Source organism: Gallinula chloropus, assembly GCF_964237585.1.
Source record: "Gallinula chloropus genome assembly, chromosome: 7".
Classification (NCBI taxonomy): Eukaryota; Metazoa; Chordata; class Aves; order Gruiformes; family Rallidae; genus Gallinula; species Gallinula chloropus.
The window spans coordinates 21,283,830-21,300,624 of record NC_140092.1 but is presented as its reverse complement, the minus strand read 5'-3'; the positions used below and the strand labels follow the sequence as shown (position 1 = coordinate 21,300,624).

General features: G+C 54.4%; 1 protein-coding gene across 2 annotated transcripts in view; it reads right to left on the bottom strand.

The window, feature by feature from the left end:
• Positions 1–715: 715 nt before the first annotated feature.
• SEC31A (SEC31 homolog A, COPII coat complex component) overlaps positions 716–16,795 on the bottom strand; it is a gene marked incomplete at its 5' end in the record, with an annotated part of 41,896 nt that continues 25,816 nt past the window's right edge. Inside the window, 9 exons of one of the 2 annotated variants that reach the window (XM_084266689.1) lie at positions 716–1,464; positions 2,318–2,389; positions 5,820–5,939; positions 6,281–6,550; positions 9,964–10,022; positions 11,609–11,653; positions 14,220–14,579; positions 15,924–16,053; positions 16,599–16,691. In XM_084266689.1, coding sequence (XP_084122815.1) covers positions 1,285–1,464; positions 2,318–2,389; positions 5,820–5,939; positions 6,281–6,550; positions 9,964–10,022; positions 11,609–11,653; positions 14,220–14,579; positions 15,924–16,053; positions 16,599–16,691 — 1,329 coding nt within the window. In that variant the 3' untranslated portion in view covers positions 716–1,284. The remainder of the gene's footprint in view (positions 1,465–2,317; positions 2,390–5,819; positions 5,940–6,280; positions 6,551–9,963; positions 10,023–11,608; positions 11,654–14,219; positions 14,580–15,923; positions 16,054–16,598; positions 16,692–16,795) is intronic. The other variant, XM_084266688.1, reaches the window with a different exon arrangement.

The window sequence follows — 16,795 nt, the reverse complement described above, 5'->3', positions numbered from 1 at the left end:
ACACAAGGTTGCCCAGGGCCCCATCCAACCTGGCCAGTCACGGGGCACCCACCCCCTCTCTGGGCAGCCCCTTCCAGCCCCTCTCCACTCTCTCTACAAAGAACTTTCCCCCAATATCTCATCTAACCCTTCTCTCCTCCAGCTTCACTCCATCCCCCTTGTGCTGCCAGTCTCTGCCCTTGAACAAGCTGATTCCCCTCCTGTTCCTCTGCTCCCTTCAGGGATGGGAAGGCTGTAATGAGGTCCCCCCACAGCCTTCTCTTCTCCAGGCTCAACACCCTCAGCTCCCTCAGCTGCTCCTAGAGGATCTGCCCTCCAGCCCCTTCCCCAGACTGGTTGCCCTTCTCTGGACACGCTCCAGCACCTCCAGGTCCTTCTTGGAGTCAGGGGCCCAGAACTGGACCCAGCATTCGAGGTGCAGCCTCCCCAGTGCCCAGCCCAGGGGCACAATCCCCTCCCCAGACCTGCTGGCCACGCTGGCTCTGACACAAGCCAGGATGCCCTTGGCCTTCTTGGCCACCTGGGCACACTGCTGGCTCCTGTTCAGTCACCCAGCACCCCCAGGTCCTTCTCCCCAGCAGCTCTCCAGCCGCTCTGCCCCAGCCTGTAGCGCTGACCGGGGTGAGCATGAACACGCAGCCCACCACAAAAAGCCATCCCACTATATTCTAGGTTCCAAACCCTTTAAGTTGCACTTCATAAAGCCACATTTTAATAAATTAACATTTATTGAAAATATCACATTAGCCTTTATTCTGCTCCTTTGCTGCAGTGCAAAGTGAAGCCATTTCACATGGGAATTATAATACCAGCACCGCAAGCAGCTCGGTAAAATGAGACACTGGCTACCCTTATAATACAATCAGACTCTTTAATCTGATGGATAAGGAAGGAAGAGTGGGGTTGAGGGGAAGAAATCTGGTTTAGGGTCTGATACATAACCTATCTCATTGCTTTAATACACGTGTCTTATTAAAAGCCACTGCTTGCAGCATAACATGCACCTAAAAACCGACGGTATGAGGAGGCATCACCCCTTAAATACACTATTTGTAGATGAGGATCATTAGAGATGAGAATGGAATTAAAAGGAGGAGAAGAAAAGCACCAGGGGCTCCAGAGCCCTCCTAGGACAAAGGTTTTCTGCAGGGAGAGTGTGATGCTGTTTTCTCAAGCACCCTACCGCAACACGCCGCGAGGAGACCGAGGGTTGGCCCATCTTCTGCATGTTGGCTGTAGAAATGCTCCTTCTTTGGAAAAGCCTCTGTGGAAGGCGGGGACCCATCAGACTCCCAGCTTGTTGGCTTGGGTGAGGACGACCTTCAGAACGGGCATGAAAGCCGAGGTCTCGCTGAAGTTGCTGGTGCTGACGATGTGCGTGTGGATGTTGAGTCCTTCCTGGTAGTTGCGGGTTTCGATGCTCTTCACGATGTTGTGCAAGCTGCTGATGATGGCTGGGGAGAGCTGTGAGGAAAGCAGGGCAGGAAGGTCAGCAGGAAGCAAAGAAACCCCCTTCAAAGCCCAGCTTATATGTTAGAACCAGAGAAACAAATCCCATGTGGAACACCCGGCCCTTGAAAGGCACAGGGAGTCATTCCTTTCTTTGAAGAAGCCACCTCCACAGCTGAAGTCACTGGAAAGTCTCTACCACTGGACTTCAACCAGAATGTGCCTTCTCTATGGTACCACAGAGCCTGGTGAGTCCACGCTGGGAGAGCTGGGCTTGTTCTGCCTGGAGAAGACTCCAGAGAGACCTTAGAGCAGCTTTACAGTACCTAAAGGGGCTCCAGGAGAGCTGGAGAGGGGCTCATTGCAGGGGCACAGAGCAACAGGACGACGGGTGATGGGTTTAAACCAAAGGAGGGGAGATTTAGATACCAGGAAAAAATTGACTTGACTCTGAGGGTGGGGAGGCCCTGGCACAGGGTGTCCAGAGAGGCTGGGGCTGCCCCTGGATCCCTGGCAGGGCTGAAGGCCGGGTTGGATGGGGCTTTGGACACCCTGGGCTGGTGGGGGTGTCCCTGCTCATGGCAGGGAGTGGGATTAGATGGGCTTTGAGGTCCCTTCCCACCCAGACCAGGCTTTGACTATGATGGAAGCCCAGTCCTTTAGTATCCCACAGATCTCCTGGATGTCTCAGGAAGAATTACCAGCTCCACCTTCCAGGGAAGGCAACAAGGCCCCACCACCCATCTTGGGTTTTCCTGCTGCCAAGCCATGTGCAGGGAGTGAGGGAAAAGCCCACCCAAAAAAACCCCAACCCACAAACTCTTCCCTCCCCCCCACACCCAAGGGGACCCACCAACCCAGAACCTACCGTCTGCTCCCTCAGTTTGTCATAGAGAAACTCCAGGCGTTTGTTTGCATCATCGAGTTTCCTCTTGGTTTGCTGCAAGGGAAAGGAACCCATTGGAATAGAGTGAGCTAAGGACAGCACCCTGACATGGAGCTCTGCTGATAAACCCCTTCAACCACACCAAGCTGGATCCATGGGCTGAGACCAACGGGATGAGGCTCAACAAGGCCAAGGGCAGAGTGCTGCACATGGGACACAACAACCCCAAGCAGGGCTACAGGCTGGGGCAGAGCGGCTGGAGAGCTGCTGGGGAGAAGGACCTGGGGGTGCTGGGTGACTGAACAGGAGCCAGCAGTGTGCCCGGGTGGCCAAGAAGGCCAAGGGCATCCTGGCTTGTGTCAGAGCCAGCGTGGCCAGCAGGTCTGGGGAGGAGATTGTGCCCCTGGGCTGGGCACTGGGGAGGCTGCACCTCGAGTGCTGGGTCCAGTTCTGGGCCCCTGACTCCAAGAAGGACCTGGAGGTGCTGGAACGAGTCCAGAGAAGGGCAACCAGGCTGGGGAAGGGGCTGGAGGGCAAATCCTCTGAGGAGCAGCTGAGGGAGCTGGGGGTGTTGAGCCTGGAGAAGAGGAGGCTGAGGGGAGACCTTCTCCCCACCTCCACTGCCCTGCCAGGAGGGTGCAGAGAGGTGGGCGATGGACTCTTCAGCCAGGGGACAGGAGATGGGACAAGGGGGAATGGGCTCAAGCTGCCCCAGGGCAGGGTCAGCTCAGCTGGGAGGGAAAAGTTCTTCCCTGGCAGAGTTGTGGGGCTGTGGCACAGGCTGCCCAGGGAGGGGGCTGAGTCCCCACCCCTGGGTGTGCTTAAGAGACAGGTAGATGAGGTGCTCAGGAATGTGGGTTAGTAGAAGACAGGGTGGGACATTTGGACTTGATGATCTTAAAGGCCTTTTCCAACCCAGTGAGTCTGTGATTTCCTTCACATATGTCCATTCTTTGCTCTGTTCTTTTCTCCCCTGACTTTTCTAGGGAAGACCAAGTGATAGGACCACAGTTCTTCACTCATAACCATTAGCTACAGCACACAGTAACCTGCAGAGCCACGTCCCCAAACCCGCCGGTGAAGCTGACACCCCAAGTGACAGCATTCTGAGCTGCAGCACAGTTTTCTCCCTATGGTTCACTGGTGAAGCATAACAGCAACTGGAAGTGATTACTGGAATCAAGTATCCAGCTCAGTGAGAGCTCCAGGGCACATGTGGTCACTGAAGCGTCAGGACGGAACTCCACCATCATTTACAGTGAGTCCTAATTTTCATTCTGTGATTGGGAAAACCAGGAGTTTTAATGTTTCTACTGTCAAAAGCTCACAGCATAACCCCAAGTGTCCTTAGATACCCTTTGTGCTTCCAGGATTTATACAGGGATGTGGGTTATTGATGTGCTGGCTCGTAACGTAACCCCAGTATGCTCCACACACTGTGCCCACAGCAGCTGCTGGAGAAGGGTATTTTTATGAGCTTTTTTAAACCACCCCCCAAAGAGCTACAAAATTTGAAGATCACAGAATGTGTTGGGTTGGAAGGACCTTCAGAGCCCACCTAATCCCACCCTGCAGTGAGCAGGGACATCTTCACTAGAGCAGGTTGCTCAGAGCCCCATCCAGCCTGACCCTGAATGTCTCCAGGGATGGGGCCTCCACCACCTCTCTGGGCACCCTGGGCCAGTGTCTCACCACCCTCAGAGGGAAGAGCTTCTTCCTAATACCCAACCTAAACTTCCCCATCACTGTAAGTGGACCGTGGGCCTGTGCTACTCACCAAGCACATCAAGCACCCAAATCCCTCTGTTTGCCACCCCCCTGCCTTTCGTCATCCACCTCTGGGCACAGAGCAGGCACAAGCTGAACAGTCAGCACCTCAGACTGGGAGTGGGGTGTTAGTTACTGGTCATGGGAAGCAAGAGAGCAGCTTTGAGATGGACAGGTCGCTTACAGAAGTACTGACTGCCACAGGAAGTTCATCCAGTCCTGCTCAGTGGTGCTTAACCTCATGAGCTTCCACTTCTCTGCTGCTTCCCTCCAAAAGGAGGTTGTTAGATTCTGGTCTGTGATTTGTGACGTCTGCTGAGCCACACACTCGTGTACGTGAGCCTTGGCTCAGGCCTGGTGTGACAGCAGCTGGTTCCTGCTCTGAAGAAGCGGTTAAGCAAGCGCACAGGGCCTGCCTCCACCTCATGGAAGCAAGGACAGCCCTTTCTGAACACTTTAGAGTTTTAAATTTAGGGCTTTCTTAAACCATAAATATCAGAATGTCAATCATAAAGCCAGGCTCTGCTCAGGGGTGGCAGCGACAGGACCAGGGGCAGCGGGTGCAGCCGGAGCAGAGGAGGTTCCATGGGAACATAAGGAGGAACTTTTTCCCTGTGAGGGTGAGGGAGCCCTGGGCCAGGCTGCCCAGAGAGGCTGGGGAGTCTCCTTCTCTGGAGACATTCAAACCCTCCTGGATGTGTCCCTGTGGGATTTAATCTGGGTGATCCTGCTCTGGCAGGGGGTGGGACTGGATGAGCTTTTGAGGTCCCTTCCAACCCCAAACATTCTGTGACTGCGATTCACATTCTGTGAACCATAAACAATCCCAACGTACCTCCTTAGAGGAGGGCAGCAGAGCAGGCTGCAGGGGGTTAATTCCCTGCCCATAAACACTACAGAATCACAGGGGTGGGAAGGGCCCTCCAGAGCCCATGGGGTCCAATCCCCTGCCAAAGCAGGGTCCCTAGGACAGGGCAGGGCTGGAATCTCTCCAGACAAGGAGACTCCACACCCCCTGGGCAGCCTGTCCCAGGGCTCCCTCACCCTCACCAGGAAGAAGTTCTTCCCCATATTGGGGTGGAACTTCCCGGGCTCCAACTTGAGGCCATTGGCCCTTGTCCTGTCCCCACAGACCCTGAGAAGAGGCTGCCCATGTCCCCCTGTGTGCCACCCTTCAGCTATTGATCCCCATTGATCAGATCCCCTCTCAGGCTGCTTCTCTCCAGGCTGAACAGCCCCAGCTCACTCAGCCTTTCCTCGCAGGGGAGATGCTCCAGGCCCTTCATCCCCTTCGCAGCCTCCGCTGGACTCTCTCCAGGAGACCCCTGGCTGTTTTGTCCCATGGAGCCCAGCACTGGACACAACACTCCAGGTGGGGCCTGACCAGGGCAGAGCAGAGGGGGAGGATCCCCTCCTTTGACCTGCTGGCCACGCTCCTTTTGATGCCCCCCAGGATCCCACTGGCCTCCTTGGCCCCTGGGGCACACTGCTGGCTGGTGCTCTGCCCATGCCGAGGGCTGCAAGGACTGGAGCCCAAGTACCTGGGCAGCTGGGTTACTATCCAACCCCTGACTGCCACATCCTACATGTGTATGGCTTTTCTAAGCATCGCTTTAGGCCATCTCAGGAGAGGCTGTGATGGCTGGTTAGCTGTGCTGTGGGTACCAGCACACCCACCCACGCACAGGGATACTCTGGGAACACCACAGAGACCTACCGGGTCAGAGGCAGACAGCAGGCACCTCTGGATAAGAGCTTCAAACGTAGTCTTCAGAATAAGGTGCTCCTCAGGGATGGGCTTCTTTGCTATCTTCTCCGTTGGCAGTGCCTGCACGTGCTGAGAAACAGAGAGCAGGTGAGGCCTTGGCCAGGCACCGTGACCACGGTGTTTCCAACTAAACCCAGTGGCACAATTAGCCACTGCTAATCACCACCACAGCACTCTCCAGAGAGCTGTGAGGGGACAGAAGGAACCAGCTTGGTGGTTCACACCAACTGGAGTATCCAAAGGCAGTGTCTAGGTGGAAACTACACCAGCAAAACACAACATGGTGCAAAGCCAGTGACCAAAAATGATGCTGTACCCTTTGGAGGTACAAGAAATGCCCAGCCAGTGGGACCCCCCATCCCGTACAGCCCCGTGGTCAGACAAACTGAAGCCATGCAATGCCACATTACCTGGATGGTGTTGCAAATTGGAGCCCCAGGAGCCCCCTCTGTGCTGGATTTGGAAGCAGTGGGTGGCATGATGCCTGGCCCCAGGGGCTGGGGAGCGGGTAGGAAGCCCCCCTGCAGCCCCGGCTGCCCCGCGGGAGGGTGCAGGGGCTGGAAGTTGGGAGCTCCTGTACAGGGTGGTGCTGGAGCTGGAGGCTGCTGCATCTGGGGATCTGCCAGCGGGTTCATGATGGGAGATGTGATGGGAACTGGGGGCAGGAAATTATCAGGGACCTGTGGAAAAAAAAAACCACCAAACACACAGTGCTTGCTGAGGCTGCCACAGGCAGCACAACACCCAGCTCTGACACAATCCCCAACCCACAGCACCAGAGGACTCTGCCAAGCAGAGTGCTGAGCCCCTGGGATACAGAAAGAACAGGGCAGCAGTACAGGGGCTGAACAAACCCATCCCTCCTGCTAAAACTGGCCTAGGAGCCCACAGGAAAACTGGGAAAGGACTTTTTAGAAGGGCCTGGAGTGACAGGACAAGGAGGAATGGGTTTAAATTGGGAGGGGGGAGATTTAGATTGGATATTAGGAGGAAATTCTTCCCTCTGAGGGCGGTGAGGCCCTGGCACAGGGTGCCCAGGGAGGTGGTGGCTGCCCCCTCCCTGGAGGTGTCCAAGGCTGGGTTGGATGGGGCCTTGAGCAGCCTGAGCTGGTGAGAGGTGTCCCTGCCATGGCAGGGGGTGGGACTGGATGGGCTTTGAGGTCCCTTCCAGCCCTGACCAGTCTGTGATTATATGAATCTAGGAAGAAGTGCTCTGGGGAAGAACTACCCCCAGTGTCTCCAGCCCAGAGAGAAACAACCAAACGAGCTACTGGTCCCTGACACAGGAATCCAACCAAAAGAAACAGCTCCCATGGGGACAGAATCCCAGACTCGTAGGGGTGGGAAGGGCCCTCCAGAGCCCATGGGGTCCAAGCCCCTGCCAAAGCAGGGTCCCTAGGACAGGTCAGGGCTGGAATCTCTCCAGAGAAGGAGACTCCACACCCCCTGGGCAGCCTGTCCCAGGGCTCCCTCACCCTCACCTGGGGCACACTGCTGGCTCCCAGCCACCCTGTCAGGCACAACCTGACCCTAGGACAGGTCAGACAGGTTTTTGCCCAGATGGGGCTGGAATATCTCCATGCTCATTTCTGTGTTTGTGTGTACAGGGAGAAAAGGAAAGAGTACAGAGCCCTGGAGGAATGATGGTAAGATTAAGCCAGGGGTCTGGGACAGCAAGAAAAAAATATTCCCAATGCAGCCCAGAAGGCAGCTATGAAAGCAAGGAATCCCAGCAAGGAATCCCAGCAAGGAATCCCAGCAAGGAATCCCAGCAAGGAATCCCAGCAAGGAATCCCAGCAAGGAATCCCAGCAAGGAATCCCAGCAAGGAATCCCAGCAAGGAATCCCAGCAAGGAATCCCAGCAAGGAATCCCAGCAAGGAATCCCAGCAAGGAATCCCAGCAAGGAATCCCAGCAAGGAATCCCAGCAAGGAATCCCAGCAAGGAATCCCAGCAAGGAATCCCAGCAAGGAATCCCAGCAAGGAATCCCAGCAAGGAATCCCAGCAAGGAATCCCAGCAAGGAATCCCAGCAAGGAATCCCAGCAAGGAATCCCAGCAAGGAATCCCAGCAAGGAATCCCAGCAAGGAATCCCAGCAAGGAATCCCAGCAAGGAATCCCAGCAAGGAATCCCAGCAAGGAATCCCAGCAAGGAATCCCAGCAAGGAATCCCAGCAAGGAATCCCAGCAAGGAATCCCAGCAAGGAATCCCAGCAAGGAATCCCAGCAAGGAATCCCAGCAAGGAATCCCAGCAAGGAATCCCAGCAAGGAATCCCAGCAAGGAATCCCAGCAAGGAATCCCAGCAAGGAATCCCAGCAAGGAATCCCAGCAAGGAATCCCAGCAACGCACTCCTGAGTGCTGCACGAGTCCTGCAGCGAGGTGGAAAGCAGTTGCAAGTGATGCTGCTTCTTGGAGTGCCAGATGGCTGTTTTACAGTAGCCTACGTGCTGAGTAACTCTGTGATACCCTGAGCCACCTCCTCACCCAGTGGGCTTAAAGGAAACCAGCAGATGAACACTCCTAGTAGAGGCAGAGACACACACTGAGCGGTGGCAAACACCCAACTCGCACGAGGCTCCTTCTTGAGCTCCCAGGGCCAGGAGCTATTTTTCCCCATGACTTTTATCTTTGTATTTAAGAGTCTGAAGCCCTGACATGAAGCACACAGAGGCTGTGGTGTGACAAGCATCCAACACTGGGCTGTCAGGAGCTTCCCAAGCACCCACCATCCATCCTTGAGAAGCTTCTTAATTGTGAAGTGCAGAAACCGAAGCCCAAAGGGGAAAGGAAACATCTGCCTTCACCTTCCCCACAGTCTTCATAGAATCCCAGACTGGTCTGGGTTGGGAGGGACCCCAAGGAGCACAGAGCTCCAACCCCCTGCCACAGCCAGGGACACCAACCTCCAGGCCTGGAGCTACACAAGGCTGCTCAGGGCCCCAGCCAACCTGGCCTTGAACACCCCCAGACACAGGGCACCCACCCCCTCTCTGGGCAGCCCCTTCCAGCCCCTCACCACTCTCTCTGCACAGAACTTCCCCCTAAGATCTCCTCTAACCCTTCCCTCCTCCAGCTTCACTCCATCCCCCTTGTCCTGCCAGTCTCTGCCCTTGAACAAGCTGATTCCCCTCCTGTTCCTCTGCTCCCTTCAGGGATGGGAAGGCTGCAATGAGGTCCCCCCACAGCCTTCTCTTCTCCAAGCTGAACCAGCCCAGCTCCCTCAGCCTCTCTCCATAGGGGAGCTGCTCCAGCCCTCTGAGCATCTCTGTGGCTCCTCTGACCCCTCTCCAACAGCCCCACATCTCTCTTGCACTGGGGGCCCCAGCTCTGGACACAGGACTCCAGCTGGGGCCTCACAGGGCAGAGCAGAGAGGGACAATCCCCTCCCTGTCCCTGCTGCCACCCCTCTGCTGATGGAGCCCAGGATCCCATCACCCTTCCCAGCTGCAGGAGCCACTGCTGGCTCATGGGAAGTTTCTCATCCACCAGAACAACCCCCAGGTCCTTCTCAGCAGGTCCTTATCTTTCCTATTTCTCCCTTTTTTCCCCCCCTTTTCCCATACTTTCCACACTCCAGAATGACTTTTGCTTTCCAGGTGCCCCAGGCTCAGAAGGCTCATCCAGTTTACAGAACTACATCATCTCCATCACCAAAATTGTCTTAGTCAACAGCTCTCTCAGGGTCAGGGCCTTAATCAGGATAAATTGCTTCCAGCTCTGGCAAAGTCAGTAATCTCTTAACAACCTGAACAGCCTCATCAGTTAAGCATCATCTCCTGCAAAACTCATCTGCTTTACTGCAGATGAAAACAGCCCCAAGGCATTTTCTTCCCTCAACCCAGGATCAACGGTGCTATTAACAATCACAACTGTAGCAAAAAGCCTTTAAAGAGATGGTGGCTTAAATATTTTGAGAGATAATGGATATTGGAGAGGCATAAAGGCCATTTCTGCCCACATTGTGCAGCTTGTTTGCTGCCAACCCCTCTTTGCCTTTCTCCTGCCAACAGGTTTACCAGGAACAGCCAAGTTACTGCTTTTCCAGTGGTCACCACTCAATCCTGTCAAGATGAAGTATTTCCTACAGTACCTTCTTCTTCTTGGCAGCTCTGTTCAAGGCAGGAGGGTCATTCCAGCCGTTCTGAGGCCCTGGGATAGAAAGAAAACAGAAACTGTGAGTATTTTGGAGCGGAGCAGTGATGCCTTCAGCTCAACCTGGGGCTCGCTTCTCTGCCCTTTGCTGGGGCCAGAACAGCTCCTGTACCATCCAGAGGCTCCCAGCACCTCAGCCAGCCAGGCTCTTTGGGCTTTTTTCTTAGATTTTTTAGCTTTTTCTTCTCTTGCAGGAAAGAATATGAGAGCAGACATGCCCTTTGAAAAGGCAGGCAGGTCCCTACCATGCCCAACATGCAGCCTCCATCCATGAGGGCAGCTTCAGTTACCAGTGAAAGCTTCTCTGTGTCATAAATAGAAGCAAGAACTGGTTCTGAACTCTGGTTTTGAACATTTCCCCCATTCCCATAATCACCATAACAAATATTAATTAACAAGAGGGGTGTCAGAAGCCACAGGTGAATTAAATGGCTGTTAAACCATTTCCCAAGAGCTGTGATTGTGCCCGCTCACAGATTCCTACGTGACAGGTAAAGACACATTCCCCACACACAAAGGAGAGGCAGAAAGGGCAACAGGAGCCAGGAGTTTGAGGCCAGATTCACCCACCCTGGAGACACAAAAGAACCATAAAGCCAAGTTGCCCCTGCCAGCTACAGCGTGTTTACAGGCACTGGGTGCCCTGAGGAACACAGCAGAGCTGCTGGAACACGGTGATTACAGGTGACAAAGCCCAGCTCTTCCAGGCAAAGGCCCTTTGTTTGGAACTGGAAGAAGCAGAGAGGATGTCTGAGCAGATTCACTTTGAGCCTGGGGTGTTGTTGTCCACCAAACCTTCTGCTCTTCCAAAAAATGTGTACCCCAGAGCTCATGTTAGGGTGCTGGATGGAGATAGCTCCTCCTATCATCACAGAGCACAGGGGAACCAGGACCAGAGTGTTCTATCTCAGAATTTATTGCCCCAAACCCCAACTAAACCAAATCTCCAATGGATAGGTTTTCCACCATGGGGTTTTTAACGTGCCAGATGAATTCACTGGAGGTGGCAGAGCTCAGCATCGCTGCAGAGCTCACTCAGTTCATCCCAAGCTTCATTCTCTCCTGAGCTTTTGTTTAACAAGTTCCACATCCAGGCAAATGGGGAACTTGTTTACCCACATTAAAGGGGTAAACAAAACCAATTTAACTCCCCTTTTGGCATCTGCTTTCTCTTTATCCAAAGGCAGTGCTGTGCCCAGAGAGCTGTGTGCCCCAGGGGCTCCTCTGCTCCTCCCTAGACACAAAGCCCCAGAGTATTCCTGCTATTTCCACAGTGCTGACAGTGGAAACAGACACACAGAGCGACAGACAGACACACAGAGAGACACTCTTCCAGACTGTAACTGCTGGCAAAATTTCCTGGAATAATTTGCTTTGGAAAAGCGGGGGGGGAACCCCCAACCCATCATTTGTTCCTGTGGTTAAAAACTCCAGATACATTGATTGTGGTTCTAATTGGTATTGGTTCTAATTAAGGAATTAAAAATCTGTTTGATTAAAGTCTCCAAAGGATGTATGTATTATTGATGGCTGTTTAATTAAGTTAACGTAGCAGCTGTAATTATTCTTGGGGTAGGTGGTACCTAGATCACCTGTGACAGGAGAGGCCAGGTCTTGAGGCAGGCTTTCTGCAGATAAAAGGCAAAGAGAACTAAAAAGGGAATAAAAAAAGGCTTTTCTTTGAAAGTAACAATTGGATTTTCATTTCTGCTTTGTGGTTTAGGTTCATGGAGCAGGAGAAGGTCAGAGAAAAACTCACCTAACCCAGCTGTGATGCCAGTTCAAAGAGAACTCCCTTGTCCAAAGCACCCCAGGGGATCACTGCTGCCTGCCCACCCTGCCTTCCCACACAGGGAATTGCTGTTCCTGGGTGTTTCCAACAAACACTGCAGCCTCCTGGTCCACTTTCTCGTCTCTCCTTTCATTTTCTAGTTCCACCAGCCACTGACAAACTCTTCACCAACTGCTCCAGAGAGGTTTTTCAGGAGATGAAGTACTTGGCTGCAGTGTGGACATCAAGTGGTTTCCCCAAATCGAGGGAGGCACGCTCACCCACTGCATCCAGCCTCCCAAAACACCCCCAAAGTATGTTCCCAGAGGTTTACACCCCTAAGAAAGGACACCTTGCCTGCTCAAGCTGAGCAATACATACAACTGGCAAAACACAGCCAGTAAAGCCTTTGCCACCTCAAAGTGGGGAGGGGTGTCAGGGATGAGATGACTCCTGTCCCTGGGGTTGGTGTGACCTGCTTGTGTTTCTGGTGCAAGGTTCCTTTAGCTCAGATATCCACAGAACCACATCCTTCTGTCTAAGCCAGCTCAAGAGAGAGGTGCTTTCCAAACCTTCAAGCCTGAGATCTTGCCTTTAAATGGATGACACTTGCAATGTGAACCCTGATGTCCCCACATTAGATCATCACCACACCACTTCCAAGCTCAGCATCACTATTTACTCTGCAACATTCAGAGTTCCAGGGGAGACCTACTCCTGGCCTCAGATTCCTGCAGTTCTGTGGGATGTCCTACCAAGGCATCCTTCACCAAGCAATGCAGCTACTCTGGAAAATCTGGTTAAACATATAAAGTGTTTAGTTTCTGCATTGTCAAAAAAAGTTCTTTTTCCTCCTTATTTGACTTTGGAAGATGTAAGGTAAAAATTGGGCAGAGTGTGCACTTCAGATACCTCCTGTCTGCTTCACATAGGTCTGGGAAGTTGGGTGCCAGCAGCCCACAAGCCACCTGGCTGTAACACCTCACCTCTGCCTCTCACTCCAAGGTTTATGTCTGCCTGGGATTAGAGATGATGCCCAAGTTGGGTTTCCTGGCTTCCTTCTCACCACAGATGCTGGGAAAAACTCAAGTAGCACCAACAGCACAGCACTCCAATGTTTTATGGGGAACCTGGTATCTGGTTCCACAGCCCCACAGCTCTGCCAGGGAAGAACTTTCCCCTCCCAGCTGAGCTGACCCTGCCCTGGGGCAGCTTGAGCCCATTCCCCCTCGTCCCATCTCCTGTCCCCTGGCTGAAGAGACCATCGCCCACCTCTCTGCACCCTCCTGGCAGGGCAGTGGAGGTGGGGAGAAGGTCTCCCCTCAGCCTCCTCTTCTCCAGGCTCAACACCCCCAGCTCCCTCAGCTGCTCCTCAGAGGATTTGCCCTCCAGCCCCTTCCCCAGCCTGGTTGCCCTTCTCTGGACTCGCTCCAGCACCTCCAGGTCCTTCTTGGAGTGAGGGGCCCAGAACTGGACCCAGCACTCGAGGTGCAGCCTCCCCAGTGCCCAGTCCAGGGCAACAATCCCCTCCCCAGACCTGCTGGCTACACTATTTTTGATATAAGCCAGGATGCTCATGGCCTTCCTGGCCACACCGCTGGCTCAAACATAGGGGTAGCTGCTGTTTGACAGGCTGCTAAGCAAGAGACAGGTTTGTTATCACAGGCAAGGTCACTGACCCACAGCAAAGTTACATCCAGGCAGTCCCAGGAGACATCTAAGCCCCACCTTGGTGCATGCTCTCATCTCACATGCTCAAACATGCTCTGAAGTGTCAGCCACAACTCACATGCTTTTGGTTAACACTCAGGAAAGAGACTTGTGAAAGCATTTCTAAAGCACTCTGGGGTACCTCTGAGGCATTCACAGCTCCAGTAACCACCACAGCACTGAAGGGTTAGGAGGAGAACAATGGCAGTGAGCCAATGCCATGGGAAACGCTGCTTGGATTAAATATGCCACCAATTCCAGGCTTGAAATGTCACCCACAGTGTGGGGACATGGGGACAAGCTACACCTGCAAAACTGTTCTGTGAGGACAAGTGGGATCATCTTCTCTGCAGTGGTTTGTGGTGATGCTGGCATTGTGATGTTAAAACCATGCTGCCATCCATCCCTCCATCCATCCCTCCATCCCCACCTCACAGGACAAGGCTGCAGCACCTTGCCTTGGGCATGACAAAAGGTTTGTGGCAAGACAAAGGTGACTGCTCACACTGCTCAGCCCAACCCTTGCTGCAGCAACAGAGCTGTGGGGATGCTGGAGGCACAAGGAAGGCCACGTGGTTTAGAAATGCTTTGATTTAGGAGCTCTGAGCTCATGCAGTGTTGGTACAGAGCGTTCACAAGAGGTGTGAGGAGGAGAAGAGAGTCAAAGCAATTCCCTCCCCCCCTCCCCGGCTGCCCCCCTCCCAAGCGCAGACCTGTTCTCTGGGATGCAGGAAGGTCACTGGCTGCAGGCAGAGTACCTGTTGGTCCAGGAGGCAATGCATAAGCCACAGAAGGTGCTGGAGGTCCTGGCCTGCCATGCTGAAAGGATGTGCCAGGAGGAGGAAGATGGAATGAAGAGGCGGGATTCAGGATGGACGAAGAGGGTTGAGGTTGCCCGGGGTAGAGAGGGGAGGGCGCAGAGTGGGCAGGGGTGGAGGAGGGCAGGTAGGGAGGGGTGGTGTTAGGGGCAGGGGTGGGGTAAGAGGCTGAAGCAGGGGCAGCGATAGGCTGCTGAGGATGATAGAGCGCCGGTCCCCCCGTTCCGCAAGAGTACTGCTGGGTGGGCTGATAGGCTACAAACAGGGAGAAAAGACAGTCAGTCAGTGTGTTCCTAACAGAGGAGCAGGTCTCATCCTCCTCCACCTGACTTCTCCTCTTCTCCTTGCCCCTTCCCCCTTGACCCACAGCCCTGCCCGGCCAAATCCCAGCTCCCACAGCTCTGCCAGCACTCGCAGCGCTGCCCCAGCCCTCAGCCCAGCACTGGGAAGCCTGGGAAAGGACTCCCATTCTTCCCCAACAACTCCTGCCCAGAGCAACCTGTGCTGGGGCATGTGGATGTTGCTGCTCTGGCTGGTTTCGGGACCAATCCTCACTGTGCCCCTTGGGGAAGGGAAGCCTCTGGTCCAGGATGGCACAAAGGGAAAGCCTGGGCCAAGGAAGGGAGCAGTCTCTGGAAGTGGATGCCAGCATGCAGCACTGTGCACCCTGCAGTTTAACTTCACTGCCTCTTCTCTGCTCACCCACACCCCATTTTTTCTCCCTGGCTGTACTTTCAGTCCCCTGATCTGGGTGTGTGTCCCTGCTCTGCTTCCTTCCCCACTCAGCTCTACTGTCTTTGCCTCCTCACATCCCCCTTCCCAACTTCAAGGAGCCCCAATGAGAACTGGACAGTCCAGAGGCACCCAGATGAGCTGGGTCACTCTTGGCCAGGCTCCTCCAGGATGCCCTGGGAGGTTTCTGCCCCAGCACAGCCTTGGGAAGGGCCAGCTGAGGAGTGAGTCCTAGAGCTGTGGGCAGACACCTTCTCAGCAGAGGAGACAGGGTCTGACAGAGGGTGCTGCTCTCTGGACCCTACAAAGAAATCACAACCCTCAGAGGTCACAGACTCACCAGGGTGGAAAAGCCCTTTAAGCCCATGGAGTCCACCCGTCCCTGTCCTGTGCTGACCCAGATCTCTCAGTACCTCATCTCCCCGGCTGTTAAACACACCCAGGGCTGGGGACTCAGCCCCCTCCCTGGGCAGCCTGTGCCACAGCCCCACAACTCTGCCAGGGAAGAACTTTTCCCTCCCAGCTGAGCTGACGCTGCCCTGGGGCAGCTTGAGCCCATTCCCCCTCGTCCCATCTCCTGTCCCCTGGCTGAAGAGACCATCGCCCACCTCTCTGCACCCTCCTGGCAGGGCAGTGGAGGTGGGGAGAAGGTCTCCCCTCAGCCTCCTCTTCTCCAGGCTGAACACCCCCAGCTCCCTCAGCCGCTCCTCAGAGGATCTGCCCTCCAAATCACCTCAGGAGCTTTTCCCTTCAGAAGAAATGGAACCCTCCAAACCCTCCCAACCCTGAGGAGAGGGGCCTGGCTGTCCCCAAGGAAACACAGCCTCACTCCCCGCAGCATGGGAGGGGGGAGCTGCTGCTACTCACTCTGTGGGTACGCGGGCCGGGGCCCTGCCTGCCCGTACAGGCTGTAGTTGGAAGATGCCCCTTGCTGCGGCGGCGCGTTGGGGTTAGCGGCACCTGGCATGATGAACCCAGGAGGAGGGGGGTTCTCTCCTTTGTCTGCCTGTAAGAAGAGATCACAGGGGAAAGGGGTTGGGGGAGATGGGGTTTAGTCAGCAGTAGTAACCCACTGCTGGAGCAGGACTAAACCAGAGTGATCCCTGTGGAGCCACCAGCGCAGGGGTGTCACCTGAGGGCACCTCATGTAACACTGAAAGCACGACAGTGACATCAGCAGTGCTATGTGTGCCTTCCCACACAAGGAAGAGGTCCCTGCTAGGCAGTTTGAGAGCACCCTGTCATCCACAGCTTCCAACTCAACTCTGGAGCCTCTTAGGAATCAAAGAGGGAAAGGAAATATATGGCAAGGGCCTGGGGGGCGGGGGGGGGATGCTTGGGTCACACTGGGCTCCCACTCAAGGCTTTCCAGAGCCACTCATTTGGGTGTTGGTGGAAAAAAAACCACCCCACTCCCATGAAATGTGGAGGAGTAAAACTGGAGGAGTGGAAGCTGCACCTTCCACCTCCCTGTGCACAGACTACATGAGGGCACGTATCAGGGTAGAGCAGGGGCTTGGAGAGGAATAATGAAGGTTATACCTGTGTGTCAGAGGGACAGCCTGGAGGAGGATGGCTGGGAAGGGCAGTAGGAGTTTTGTTACTCCAGGTAGTAACAGTAGGGGCAATTCTAACCTGAATTGGACAAAGAAATACCAATCATGGAAAATAAAACAATTAAAAAAAAAGAGTCTGAAGGGTTTCACTAAACAAGAAGCAAAGGAGCTGATGCAAGAAGG